Source organism: Numida meleagris, chromosome 4, assembly GCF_002078875.1.
Source record: "Numida meleagris isolate 19003 breed g44 Domestic line chromosome 4, NumMel1.0, whole genome shotgun sequence".
NCBI classification, from domain to species: Eukaryota; Metazoa; Chordata; class Aves; order Galliformes; family Numididae; genus Numida; species Numida meleagris.
In genome coordinates this window covers 66,848,169-66,862,630 of record NC_034412.1, presented here as the reverse complement: position 1 = coordinate 66,862,630, position 14,462 = coordinate 66,848,169, and the positions used below count along the sequence as shown (strand labels likewise).

At 38.0% G+C, this 14,462-nt stretch overlaps 1 protein-coding gene and 1 long non-coding RNA gene across 29 annotated transcripts in view; one reads left to right on the top strand and one right to left on the bottom strand.

Moving 5' to 3' along the window:
- The window catches only part of SORBS2 (sorbin and SH3 domain containing 2), a 194,750-nt gene that overhangs the window by 176,973 nt on the left and 3,315 nt on the right, over positions 1 to 14,462 (top strand). For all 25 annotated transcript variants that reach the window (XM_021396833.1, XM_021396835.1, XM_021396832.1 and 22 more), the window contains one exon: positions 11,117 to 11,166. In XM_021396833.1, the coding sequence (XP_021252508.1) occupies positions 11,117 to 11,166 (50 nt within the window). The remainder of the gene's footprint in view (positions 1 to 11,116; positions 11,167 to 14,462) is intronic.
- Positions 6,593 to 14,462, bottom strand: part of LOC110398869 — a 60,417-nt gene continuing 52,547 nt past the window's right edge. For 3 of the 4 annotated variants that reach the window (XR_002438710.1, XR_002438707.1, XR_002438708.1), the window contains exon 3: positions 11,173 to 12,427. This is a non-coding gene — a long non-coding RNA (uncharacterized LOC110398869). Of the gene's footprint in view, positions 6,929 to 11,172; positions 12,428 to 14,462 lie in introns of those variants that run through there. The other variant, XR_002438709.1, reaches the window with a different exon arrangement.

Genomic DNA, 14,462 nt, shown 5'->3' with positions numbered 1-14,462 from the left:
ACCGTTGAATTGAAACATTATCAAGTTCTGTATCCCCAGACTGAGGTATTCATGATCTACACCCCTTTCTCATTGCAGTAATCTAAAGGTCATTGAAGAGCATGAGGCAGCTTAGGTGCTGGATGTTGCAGCACTGTGTCTCTGTATTTGGAGGCACCTCTCTCCCTATTTTCTGTGTATTTCCTGCAGCTAAAGCTGGTTTTTGTCTAACCCCTATAAACTTGCCAGTGATCCCTCTCTAAGCACAGCCGATGCTTTGGAGTATTTACATTCAGGTAAAAAATACATGCATGTTAAAAATTATCCTGTAACTTCTTACCTTTATATATTATTTATATTCTTCTGTATAAGTTGAAAAGCCTAGACTGTGGGAGCCTTCACGTTCCTCCTGAAGTCATTCGCTCTCTCCTATTCAAAATTATATTGGATATTCTCCAGAATACTAAAATTTTTAAAAAGATAAATCAGGTAACAGCCATTAAGAATAGAAAACAAATAATTTAAAAACTTAGTCAACATACCTGAATTGCAGCCTGCAAGAGCTGCAGAGCTATTGGTAGCTGCTCCTTTTCTAAAGCTACTGGGATCAAGCATCTTGAGGGAGCAGGTGCAGAACATCCAGATATGCTACATATTTCTCCTGTATTCCACCAATGTTTGATACAGGGAGGTAATAAGGACCAGATTTGCCTATTTGCAAGTGAGGATGAGATGCACTCAAATCTTTCTTACAACTGTCACCAGCATCACAGTAGGTGTGCATTTTCCCCATTGTGTGTGTTTTAAATGGTGAAAATACTGCAGACACATCAGATTACAAATCTGTCCTGCCACTAATATTAAGCAACAGATTAGTTCTCAAGAGAAGGAGAGGGGAATTAGTAACAGTAAACTTCTGTAACCATCTGGTTCTAGTCTAAGTAAAGAAAAAAAAAAAAAAAGCACCATACTATTGACATTCTTAAACAGAAGTGGTTTTTTTCAACTGTGTTCAGAAATGCCAATGCTATATATGAAGCTATCTTGTTCCTGACTACCTAGGAGGAGGACTTTAGCAGGCCTGAAGTTGTTCTGGAGTTGACCACAAGTACTGATGCTACTCCTCCTATTCCTTTGAAAGGTTTTAGCATATATTTTTTATGACTCGTTTTATGACTCCTTTTGCTAGAGAAATTGTTCTATACTTATCTGGCCTAATTGCAGTGAAAATAGATAAGGAGAACAAAGCTTGCTTTTGACTTATATTAACTTGGCCTAGAGCATCTACACCTTCTGGTGTAGGCTGTAGCCATAGGAAACTAAAACTGGCAATGTCTGCTGGGCCATATGACTTCTAAACCGCAGGTCAGAAGCTCTTTTCTGAGAATAAAGAGGAGGGAAAGAGATAGAGTGCTGTTAGTAACAGCCCAGCTATGTTTTAGCAGATCACACTATCAGTTTGGAGACTGTATACTTTGGTACAGAAGATTCTATAATGAAGGTTTGTCTAACTTTAAAATAAATCTATCTGCCTCAAGAAAATTTCAGTGGAAGGTAAGTAAATTAACATTTCTATTCTGTGATGTTAATTTGGCCATTTGAAATTATTTTCATATTCTAGAGTAATACTTTAGACTTTAAGTTGTCCAGATAACCTAAACAGAGGTGCATCTAATTATTCTGGATAATTCTAACAATGATGTTAAAACATTTTTCATTCAATTTTAATTAATTTTGAGGATTAATAGTTACAAAAATGCATTTTCAGTATTTACTGAAGCAATGGATATCTACTGATGCTGTGTACGTATGACTCACCAGTCTCATTCTTACAAAAGGACGTTTCTTTTACCAGAAGGATACTTCAATCAATATTATGTAATGGTACTCAAAATATACTGCTGTATACTGTGCTGTCACTATTTTAAAGCTTTGTTGTTGGCTGTTCAGTTAGAATTGAGTGTACCTTTTACGAATGTTGATGTCATTTTAAACTGGTAGGGTTACTTTCAAAGAAAAATACGTATGCCTTAATAAAAGTATGCTATGTATTTAAGATGTTTCTTAAGCATGTACAGAGAAGTGCAAATATTAACATTAGGATAATTAGAAATCACCTCAGATGCTAGAGCTTAACTTAATGACACCAGAAGCGTACTTTTTGACAATCCTATGCTCAAAACAATAGTAATGGTTTTGGGGGAAAAAAAAATCACATTAATTTTAATTGTATGATTTAATAACCTATGACAGGCTCACTAACAGAAAGCCATAAATAACGTAACTTCAGCAGATCAAGTGTAGGTCGCCCTCATGAATGTAATGATCCAGATTTGACTTGATGTTTGACATTTAAGCCGAGGCCAGAACCTGATACAGTTTCATTTTTCAAATGTCTTTTCTGCTGTTCTGATTCATGTACTAATGATTTCAGACACCCCTGCTCACTGAAATGATACCCTATAATCCAGATGATGGCACAGACATTTGTCTTTCCAGTCTACTCCTATCCCAGCTCTCTGTCATGCTTATTTATTTAAATTCCCATGTTTTTCTTATTTTTTAAGTTGCCTTTCCAAGCACTATCCCCATCTCCCAGATACCATTTCTCCTCTTGGTCACTCAATGATCAAAAGAAACTCCAGGATGCCACTAGTGACACGTTTTCCAGGACGGATGATTTTTCACCTTCAAGATTATGTATCTTACCTCCTCCACCATTTCCAGACAGTTTTTTTTCTGACTTAGAAGAACTCAGTTCTTTGGCATTAACAACATCCCAATCTTTAGCAATCTCCCCAACTAGTAGCATTCACCGAGTTAAGGATAATGATTTTATACCAAATACAGAGGTCTCTCCCAGCTCTACTACAGCTCTTCCTCAGTCTTTTCTCGTATCTGCCTCCATCTCACCTTCAGCCAGTTCATCTCATGACATAACACATAAGCATAAAAGCAACAATACTGAACTAAGAAAAGATAAAGACTTGAGAGATGTACTTGGCTCTTCAGTTCTCAAGGTACCTAGAGACTCGTCAGATACGACCACAGAAGGTGAACATGTTGCCTCTACCTGTAACATCCCTTTGCCACATAAAGGTAGCTCCGTCTCCTCCATGCTAGACACAAGTGCTGAAAATGAAGAGGAAATCTGTACAGCAGATGTGTCAATTGACCTAGGGGATCAGTCAGAGCCTCAAGAATCAGATTTCTACAGAGAATCAGAAGATACAACAGAAGAACTGATAAAACTCTATATAGAGGAGGATCTGACACACGACAATTTAGAATTTCCTGTAGGAAGTAAAGGAGATTCCATAGTATGTTGTGAAGGATACACCTCACCGAATATCGATAAGGTATTTTAATTTCTGAAAATCACGGCTTCTGTATTCAGATAGGTAACTCAGTATAATTTTTCTCTGCCTTTTATTGTATATGTTTTTGTATTGTGCACAGGCAGTTTTGTTCTGTGGTGTTGAATAAAAATTGTCACTTTAGGCATAGTCCCTCCTCAGAAGCAGGTGTTGACACCACTGTAAGTTCTATGGTGTCTCAGTCCTGCTTCTCCTCTCCCTTCTGTCATTGTTGGCTTCTATCATCTTCCACAAAAAGCCAGGAAATCATTCTTGCTGTCCCACAGTGTGCCACCCTTCTGAGCACAAAACCCCAGAAATGCTATCAGCAGTATTCAGAGGGAAGGATGTGTCTCCAGACGAGACCCAGTGATTTGTACCTCGCATGTGTCACTTCACCAGTTGATATATTTATAGTAGACTGTTACTAGAATGTGACTAGTAGCAGATCAGATTACATTTAGTAGTTAAACATATTCTTCTCCATACAGCCTGCCCTGTTTCCTCTCTGGGACAGTACAACAATGAACTATCTCCAAAGTGTGCTAGCCCTTAATGCTACACAGTTTGTGTGATTTCCAGGCAAAGTTTTAGAACAAGATTCCTCCGTCCAGCACTTATTTTCCAAAGCATTTGTTTTACGTGCTTGCATGAGCAAGTCAAACCAACTGCCTGAACAGTCTCACTCTTGAAATGTTTTAAGCCAAATGTAAAACTAATTAATTAGAAAGATTTTGCAGACTTTCTTTGCCCTTACTTGACCTGAACAACATGGGAGAAAACAGTAAGAATAAAGATGAAGTTGACTGCCACAAATAACAATTTGTTTTTAATTTTTGAGGGAAGAATTTTCTCCCATAGTAGTAGACTGACCAATAATAAAAATTAGCATCCTATTTCTGACTGTCCGTGTTTGTTACATGATTCCTTATTGGGCATTTTATATCCATAACAGCTGGTTGTATAGCATAATTACTTGTCATCTTTTTTGAATGTTTAAGACAGCTCTGCTTTCTACGAAAACATCAGGAGAGTCTGATACTCCCTTCCACCTTCATTCAAATCTACCATTTCACTCTGCCAATGCACCAGCTTCTCACTCTGTTCTTACAACATCCCACTCTGCTGCTTCCCTCTCACCTCCTCTCCTTTCTAAACTCTTATATGAGGAGGAGAAAGATTCTCTGAAGGCTAAGGTAACTGCACCTCTCAAGCATGGGTTGTTGAAAATCTTCGCTAATATTAAATAACTGCAAGGCTAATACTAAGCATCTATTGTCTCCCTTACTAACTTTAAGTAACGTAGCATGTGGAGGATTAACATAGGTCGCCTTCAAATGAAAAGCAAGGTAAAACTGTAATCTCTAGAATACAATGAAATACATAGGTCTCTCTGAAAGTAATGCTTCATTTTCTTTCCATGGAAACTACAACAGATACAGGGAGCTCAATAACACTATTCAATAGAGCAAATTCTCAGCTACAAACAAAGCCACCATTAGCTATGCATTTTTACCAGTGATGAACAAGAACCTGCATGCTGCACTAGGGAAAATCTGTACCAGCCAAAGTGGATCCACTGTCGCTGTTGCCAGTGCTGAAATGCATCACCCACCGCCTCAGTGTGCTCATATCCACTGTTTGGTCTCCTTAAACATTCAGCAAGCACTGATGAATATCAATAGGTACCATTTTTTCTGCATGGAGGAGTTCAGTGACACACCTTTGGTTCATACACACTTCCATGCCAGATGCCCTTGTGTCAAACTGCCCCTCTGCTGCCATCTGTCAAGTGGCAACAAACTGTAATGGGATATTGGTGGGAAGGCTCAACCTCTATTGCCATACCACCAGCATCCACCTCTGACATCATGGGCCAACATAACATAATAGGAGACATTACTTTTGAAGCAGCCCTCCAAGATACTAGTATAGTAGAAGGCCTTCAGCACACTTTTGAAAGTTCATGCTAGGACTTCAGTAAGTCTTACTCAAATGAAAGAAACAGAACAATATCCAAGTACACAGAAATGAAGGAGTATTTGTACTTGAAAACACTTCTTAATTTCAATCCAAAGCCAGGGAGAACAGCTCTAAGTTTCACAGTAAAGCATTACTGCACAGAGTAACATTCTAAATCAATTAGTCAAGGGCTAAACAAAGATTATTCCCTCTTCAAGAGCATTGCAATTCTGTGGCAGAAAAAATGAGTTCTGGAAAGAGTCTACAGCTCTAAATAGATAAACTCCCCATGCAATTTACACCCAAAGTCAGTTCCCAGCGATAACTAACTCCCAGAGTCTCCTTGTGACAAGGAGAAAAAAATCACATTAAAAGTTTGAGAAATTGTCCTGGGAACAGTGGTGATGATTAGCTCCATGAAAAAAAAAATTATTGAAAAACCTACCACATCTTAGGTTTTCTGTTAACACACAATCTAAGTGTAAAGGACTTCTTAAAGTCCACAAGTTGTGTTGTTTTTGTTTTTTTCCTGAAGAAGGGAAGTTATTTCCTAGGAGTTCTTGGCATGGTATGTATCTGTCATGGGCTGCAGTACCTTTCACTTCAAGGAAGGTGTGAAACACAGCAGAGTATTTTTTCTGCCACTTTGAATAAACAAAGCAGAAAGGCATTTTTTAGGTGACCCTGATATATGTCTTGTCCTTGTTTGAGCAAGGCAGGTTAATCCCAGCTGAAAATTGAGGGAATATCTTTTCTTGAAAAAAAGAGTTTCTCTGCTCCTGGCAACCTCTTAGGCAGCACGCTGCTCTCTGTTGGATATGGTGGGAAGCACAGTACACAAGTAAACACAGGCTGTGGCTCCACCTTTGCAGATACAAGAGCCACAATAACGAGAACTAGGAGGGATGGAACCAAGAGTGTGGCGTTAAAGAATTCTAGCTCTTAATTCTATTTGAAAACTGTTGAAATTAATAGATACTTTTCCACAATATTTCTGAAGTGAGATAAAGATTTAATTTCATTCCAGCAGTAGATAAATTTGTTTCAGAAGTCAGCAGTGACAATATTGCCAGGACAGTTGCAGATTAAAAAAAAAAAAATTGGGTCCCAGACATCACTTCTTTCTACTTAACCTCTACCTTAAGGTTTAGAAGGAAGGACAGACAGTTCCTACCTTCTTCTGTTTGTATATGTTGTCCATAACTAAAGTCTTACTACAGCCATTAAAGCAGGAAAAAAAAAAAAAAAGAAGGGAGACATTTCCAGGACTCAAGCACTACCAGTGAATTTGTTCAGGGAGTTCTTGAAACTGTATACCTCCATAATGTCTGTTAATGTAAAAACACATCCATATGCATATATGTATTTGGAATAAGGCTCAACTCTAAAGCATGACCTGGAATTCTGGACAGTAGAGTACAAGTAGCTATATGGATGAGAAGCATCACTTACCTCCATGATTGTAGGAGGGATGTATCCTCAAAAGGAAGAGCTCTAAAGCCATTTCCAGAGGAGAACTGCTGATGTATTCCTGCCTCCTTGACCTCTGTTGATTTCCCATTTTTGGCCATTCACCCAACCAACTTCTAAAAGGGGGCCACTCTTCTGTCTTACCACTTTCTACTGGCAAACTAACAAACAAAATACAAAGAGATTTCCACAGTATCAGGATCCACTAGCATCATGTGCCTCTTTACCCACTTGCAGCCTCCAGGAATTCACATCTGCCTCCCATCCTTTTAAGTACTGATTCATGTCAAGTATTCAGCTGATTAATGATGTTGTTAACAAAACTAGGACTTTTCCCTTGAAGTACTTTCCATCAAGTATGTATTTGCTTTCTAAATGCAAATTTAAGGTCTGGTGTCTGTTTAACAGCAACAAATAAGAACATTTGTCATTTGTATTTCTAAGGTAGCGTTTCTGCTGTCTGCTGTTGAATTTTTCCTGTATTGAATGAGCTACTTCAGTAGAGAGACTTCCAACAACTGTCCTTACTCCAAATGCATGCATTGTGCTTGAATGATCACTTAACTCTAATGCATAAGTGCACATGCCAGAGCAGCAAACCCTTGAAAAAATGATAAGTGCAAAAATGAAAATACTATCTACTGCCAATACCATACTTGCCTTTTGTTACAAAGGAAAGCATGTCCAATCTGCATGTGTGAATGAAGCGGCAAAAATCCCAAGATGCTTCATTCATAAACACTCAATTGACACAATTTTTGTGGTTTTTCTAGGCTAATGTAAAGAGAGAGATATTTGTTATGGGTAAGCCTCCTCGTAGCCCTGTGATGACTAAGAGATCCTGCAGCTCCGCTGTCAGAGGTCACAGCTATTCACACAGGGTATGGTACCAGATGCCCAGTGTGCAGTAACAGCATTTCCATATTAAAGGAGCTCAGTGTCTAGTCTTCAGTATTTCGTTTTTGCCCAAGTGTTTGAATACTATCAGTATGTTGTGTTTTCTTCCTGTTGTGCTTCTGTGCTATGTCTGAATAAAGCCAACAGGTTTCTGTGTGCCGAACTTGTTATAAATCCATTAGTGTATTGTATCTTAGAAGTACTGCACAGTATTTCCAGTGCTATAAGATGTAAGAGATCAAAGGTCTGCAAATATAGCCTGTCCTAAATAACTTCTTTTGTTTAAAAGTAATTCTAGTTTATTAGAATTACCATTTCCAGAAGTTAAAAATTATGTTACACAGGCTTTGGTGATGCTGAGCTCTTGTTTTTTTAGTCCACGTCCTTCTCAAAATATTTCATCACTACTGTATTGAATTCCCTTGAAAGTCTTTATCCAAGCACAGCTATCCCAGATTCACACTCTTTAGCCTATCCCTTCCTAACCATAATATAGCAGCAACATAACTGTAACAGTTATACCTTTCCAGAAAGTTTAGTTTGCATACATTTGGATCGAATGTGTTTTCAATTATGAAAAGAACCAAAATTATATAGGACTGAGAATCTATGGGCTATCTTTTATCCGTATTTTTCCTTCAAGGCTAAGTTATTTTCTGCATCAATTTCTTAACATTAGACACTTAAAACTTATAATGGGATTAATTGCTTTCCTTGTAGTCACTCCTGATTTAGATCATCTTTTTTGGGTATTTCCTTTTCAAAATTTCCATTTAAGAAATGCAGGTTAGTTTTTCAAAGTCTCTGTTGCCTTTTTTTTTTTTTTTTATTGAAGGCCCTTGTCTGATGCAAGGTACAAGGAGGCAGTACTTTCTCCATCTTTGAACAGAGACAATTCAATCATAGGAAGATCAGGAATCTTTTAGTACTGGACCAGCACCATCTCAGAGAAAGTCCATAATAAAACAAATAATTATATCCACAAAAAAAAGAGATCAAGATCTATTTTAATTTTTGCTTGTTAATCCAAATAAATGGCATGCAGTCAATATCTTAAGGGAACTGTATTGGTCAATATTTAGTGCATTTATGAATTAAATTCCAAAATCACGAGAACACAGATTTACACATTCAGAATTATACAGAACGACTACAGGCAAGGACATATCAATCATGCATGAAGTTCAAGCATACCACTAGGAACTCCTCACTTTACACGCTTCCTAACATTTTTGAGATTAGGTCCTACTATTCTTACCAAAGAAACAGGATACTGTAACAAACCGAGCCATAGCTGGAAGCCTACATCCTTAGCATGAAAAACTACCCTAGGGTGATAAAATTCATAGTACCTCCTCAACACAATTAGCCAGAATTTGCAACAGTTATGTTCTAGCCAATGCCACTGTATAAAGGAATCAAAACTTAGCGGAAGAAAATGGGAGAAAAGCTTCTTAAAGTAAGCTCAGGTAATACAGAAGATCACATTCAAATATAGAGAACTCCAAGGTCCCCTGTTCAGATACAGCACAGCTGGCTTCACCCTAATTTCCCACGTTATCTCTGCCAAATCTTCCTCCGCAGCAGCAACATCAAGTTGAAAATCTTCTCTCTCCATGATCTCGTATCATCTGTTTCTGCAGTAATTAACTAACAGTAAAATACCTTAGTTTTGAAGCATATGCAGAAAATCTACCTAATTTCTTCTTGGCATGGCATATATTCAAAGCATTAAATCATCCATTGTGTCATTTATTATATTGATTTTTATTGTTTGCAAGAAAAATCCATAACTTTGGTTGAATTCTCTTGCATCTCTGACAATCTTTTGCCATTCAGCTTACATCAGGTTCATAACTGAGATAAGATTGCAATGCAGACATCAAGCAACTTGCCCAGGGGGATGCTCTTTTTTTTGTTTGATAATTCAGCTATTGAAGGAGATTTACCAAGAACTGGAATGTCTAATTTGCAATCTTTGTTGTTGGATTCTTCAGTAATAATTTTCTTATACACAAATAGAAGAGAGGGATATGATGGAGAACAAGGGATCAAAGTGTATAAACAGGCCTTTCTGGCCCCTCAAAACCTGTTTCCTACCTAGCTCTCATCTTTATGAATAAGTTTTGTTATCTACCTGCCTGCATCTTTAGGGACCTTTTAAAATTTATGCTCTACCGACTGTAAAGATGAAGCAGAAAACGTTCATGATATTTTTCGCACATAAATACACAATCACAATGAAAATAAATTAACTCATTTGATTTTATCTGGAGATATTTTTGGGAAAAAAAGAATATTAAAATGCACTAGTTTTTCAATTTATACTCTTAGGCTATGGGTTAGTTACCACACCCTTCTCCCATGGAAGACTGCATTGCCTTAGAGAAAATTGAAGCAGGATGAACTGGAATAGTTGAACACAGGCAAGAGAGAAGCATGAACCACTAACAGAAACCCCATGGCTTCAAGATCAGATTGTAACCTACTCAATTCATGAAAGAAAGTGTTATAAGCTGTGTTTGACACCCACACTCCCAAAATAGTGGCGGTTCCCACACTTGTATCAAGCTGTTAGTCTCCTCAACACTATAGGGCATCCTCAGTTAACACTGCTCACATCAACACTCTTCCAAGCAGCTGCTCCTGCACTGTTCCTGGCCAGGGCCACACTGTAATGTGTTAAGTCAGTATCTCCCTAAGCAGGTTTCCATTGAGGGTTAATATCTTTCATTTCTGTCATGTGCAAGTTTACTGGATATTAGTGGTGTGTGATTTAAGACCAAAAGTAATTCTTTTCATAAAGATTTGCACTGGAAATACATACTATTTTTTTTTTCATCTTAAAGTAGAAGCGTTGTTATTTCCAAACAATTACATACACTCTTCCAAAAATTCATAATGTTCTTGGCCTCCCAACAGCCTGCATGGCTTTGTGCTGCCCCTTGAGCTGGAACAGAATGAAAGCATAGCATGTTATGCCTGCCAAGTTAGTACTGTGTGTAATGTAAATTGGATTGTTCTTTTGTCTATGGATGGTCTAAATTCTGCAATTAAGTGTATGAGGTTTTATTTCACTTAACTAAAAATATACTTCAAGTAATGTATAACGTTCATCACTTGCATCTCATTTTTCTAATGCTATTTCTGTTTTGCTGTGATGAGGCAGCGAAGTTCTGTTCCAACTTTCTACTATGCCATAAGCAGAGTGCTGATGAAATTCACAGTTTTGTTTTAGTTTTTTTTATCTTGTCTCTCGAAAAATCAGATTTCTAAACCTACCAAGATTGCTTGCCATGTCTTTTAAGAATTTATTCTGAGGTTGAGTGTGGAGGGGGGGCGTTTTAAGCAAAGTAGAATATGAAAGCTCAAGCAACTATGCATCATACGCCTATCCGACTACTTGGATCTTAGACTTAATCTTTATTACATTTCAAATCATTTCATTTCAGCCACAGCGTCCTGTGCTTGCTCATGAAAACATACACAGTGGGGGGGAACCGTAAGTATATTTCTTGTCTACTATAGCAAACCTAACATTTAAGCAACAACCAGCATGTTCTCAAATAATTTGTTCACCTGCCAAGTATAACTATGAAGAGATTTTGTAAATTTACAGATAACACGATGTAGGAAGATATCCAACACAGTCCCAAAGGGTAAAGTTCTACTCATATAATTTACATCAAACTCAGACTTGACAACTTAAAGTTCTACATCACTGATACTAAAAAGGGATAATAATTTTGTAAGCTTTGACTTTTTTTTAATTATTCTTATTGTCTCCATTGTTCCATCTTAGCAGAATACCAGTTAAAGACTTTACAGTAATTCAACTCAGAAACCACTCTGAATGTGAACTGAGAGAAGAAATAACTTGATAATGTTAATCACAGGAACACAGAAACACACTTTCATGTAATTTACACATGCAATTTAAAAATTAGATACAAGGAAGCCTTTTGAAAAACTGGAGAAGAACCTAGATTTCAAGTTGTATTTTTACAATGTGAGCAATCAGGATGAAACTTGTAAGGCTGTTTCGGTGCTATTGAAATGCAAGTTCAGTACAAGATTGTTTCAATTTCTTATTTTTTTCCACTAACATCAGAGAGCTTTGGAGCTAGATGACTTCTACATGCAATTAAGGCTTAGCATCTAAGAATATTTAACAGCTTAGCTGAAGAAATGGCAACAGAAAAGAGAGGAGCAGTTATCAAATAACAGGACCACAAATAATATAATAGAATTTGGACATTTTGCTTTCAAACTCAATTAAACCATTTTTCTCAAGCTCTTGGTGGGATGGCTAAGCATACTGAAGCACCTACCTGATTTGTAAGCAATAATTATCTAAATCATGTTCTTCAGTGTAGTTTTAGTAGTCCATGACTAATTTTACTCAATCCTAAAAAAACAAATTTATCTAAATTGTCAACCATATATTGTCTTGAATACGCATTTTATCAGTGTTGTAAATTTTACTAGTCTTTCCTATTTAAGAAATTCCTAACAAAAGGAATTCCAAGCAAAATTTGTAAAAAGAGAATGAAATGACTACTAAAGAGTTAAGAAAATGGATTAGCTAGAAATGACTAAGATTAGATTTCTCAAGTACAAAGAGTGCTAATTAGGAAATTTTTCTTACTGATCTGTTTAAGTCATTGGCTTGAATCTTGTTCATGACACACTACATCTCCAACTCCTCTGTCTTCAGAAGCTGCATTTAATCAGTCTTGGAATACCATCATAGCTCTGCCTTCCTGGAATTAAGAAAAGCGTGACTGATATTTTTTATTTTTATTTTTTTTTGCACAGGTTGTTAAGCAACCTGATGATTCTCCTGTTCCATATTATTAGTGTCATTAAAATACAAAATTAGACTTTTCAATTTGAAGAGATAACTGCCAGTCATGATAAAAAAAAATGTTAAAAATGCCTTTTTCTTGGAGCTGTCTCTTTTGTTTTTGCAAACCAGCAATGCCCAAAATAAGTGTGGTTTATTCAAGAAGACCATCATTACATCAATCCTAGCCCTGTCTGTATGTATGAATTTCAAATGGGACCTTCAGGAGCAGGATTTTTTTTTTTTACTGTAATAAGTCAAATTTATGCTATGGAAAAAAATTTCACTGAATGATACAGAGCTAATGGAAATATTCTCTACCAACGCATCAAAGGGAGAGTTACTTACTTTTCATTTCAAAACTCTGAAACCATCAATCATCATCACGATGTCCATTTTTTTTCCCCCTTAGCTTAGTTCACTGACTAAAATTTAACTCTGTTGCTCTTTTTCTTCCCTTCCTCCACCAAAAATAATTTCCTTTCCGTAATTTCTGCAGTTGTACCCTGGTCCTTTACATGCGGGCAGCCCTAGCTGTGCGTAAGCATTTAGAAAAACAGACAGGTTCCAACCCTATGGGGCTCAGGGGCTTTTGCAGCAATCTTCCCATGGGCTGCCTGGCTGAGCACCTTCAACTCCCCCTGTTACGAGTTAACAACTGCTCTTTCAGTTCCAAGAAACTCTAATAAAAGATGACAAGAAATTAAAACAAGAAATGTAGTAGTCTTACAGCTCTTTGCAATTATCCTCCTCACATCCTTTAATCTGCAGCCCCTGGCAGAGGGGAAGGAAACAAGACAGTGTCTGAACACTGCTTGAATGTCCATCATTATGTCCTCTGATAGGATTCAAGATGCTCCCTTGCTCTCAGACAGACTTTTTTAGTTTTGTTGTTGTTGTTGTTTTAAGAACTAAAGTTCCTCTGCCTAACCTGGTTCTTCTCAACCATTCTCAGACAGAATTGGGATACTTCCCCTTCTTTCATATGTGGCTGCCCTACTGTACTCCTTCCTTTTAGCTTCCTCCTTCTGAAGGGAGTCACTGTGCACAGTTTTTTGTGCTTGCTTTTTCTCTATCACTTCTCCCATTTTAATCTGTTTTATTACCTGTCCATCCCTGAGGCTGCTGTGACAGTCAGGCACATTCAAGGAAAGAGGTACAAATGCGTATACTCGCTTGTGATCTACCTCTTAGGGGGTGCCCACTTTGGAACTTATTCCTTCCCATTTTACCGGCTCAATTTGTCTCTTTTCCCCTTCGCTACCTCTGCACATCTTTCTCTCAGGCTCTCTTCACAATTTTTTTCTCCCTTTCACACATTTTTTGCCAGCCTATCTCCTCTTCCTTTAGGACAGAAACCATTTAGAAAACCACCTATTTCAGTCCTGTAGGACCCAGGTAGCTGGGCCACATTTTGCCCTGTTCCTACAGTTATATAATGGAGGAAAAGTGCAGGCTAGCACAGGCTGTCCCACCAGCAAGAAGCAGCTGCCTGAGGAGAGGCCTGAATCCAGCAGCTGCTCCTGCTCAGTACTCGAGGTGCAGGCCAATGCCTCAGGATTCCGTTAGGGTCACCCTTGTTTCTTGCAGTTGCTTGCTACTTAGCTAAAACATAAAAGGACAACTTAAAAAAACCCACCTCAGCAGTGGCAACTTGTGAATAACAAGGGACTGACATAGCAGGGGCAGTTTTAATGATGGAAAGGGTTGTAGCTGTTTCCGCATAGCAATTACTGCCCTTCTTCCCACAGAGGCAGGCACTTTTTCCTACACACAGATCTCCCAGGTGCCAGCTCTCTCCTAGTATGTGCTAACAAGCAGCCCAGGGCAGTCCCCAGTTTCAGAGGTAGCATGCATGAGCTGTTCTCCTCAGCACCCGCACCACACCGCACCGTGGGGGCCATGTTTGTATAGCATGCATTGCCTCTGCCATGGCAGAGCATGAGGACAGC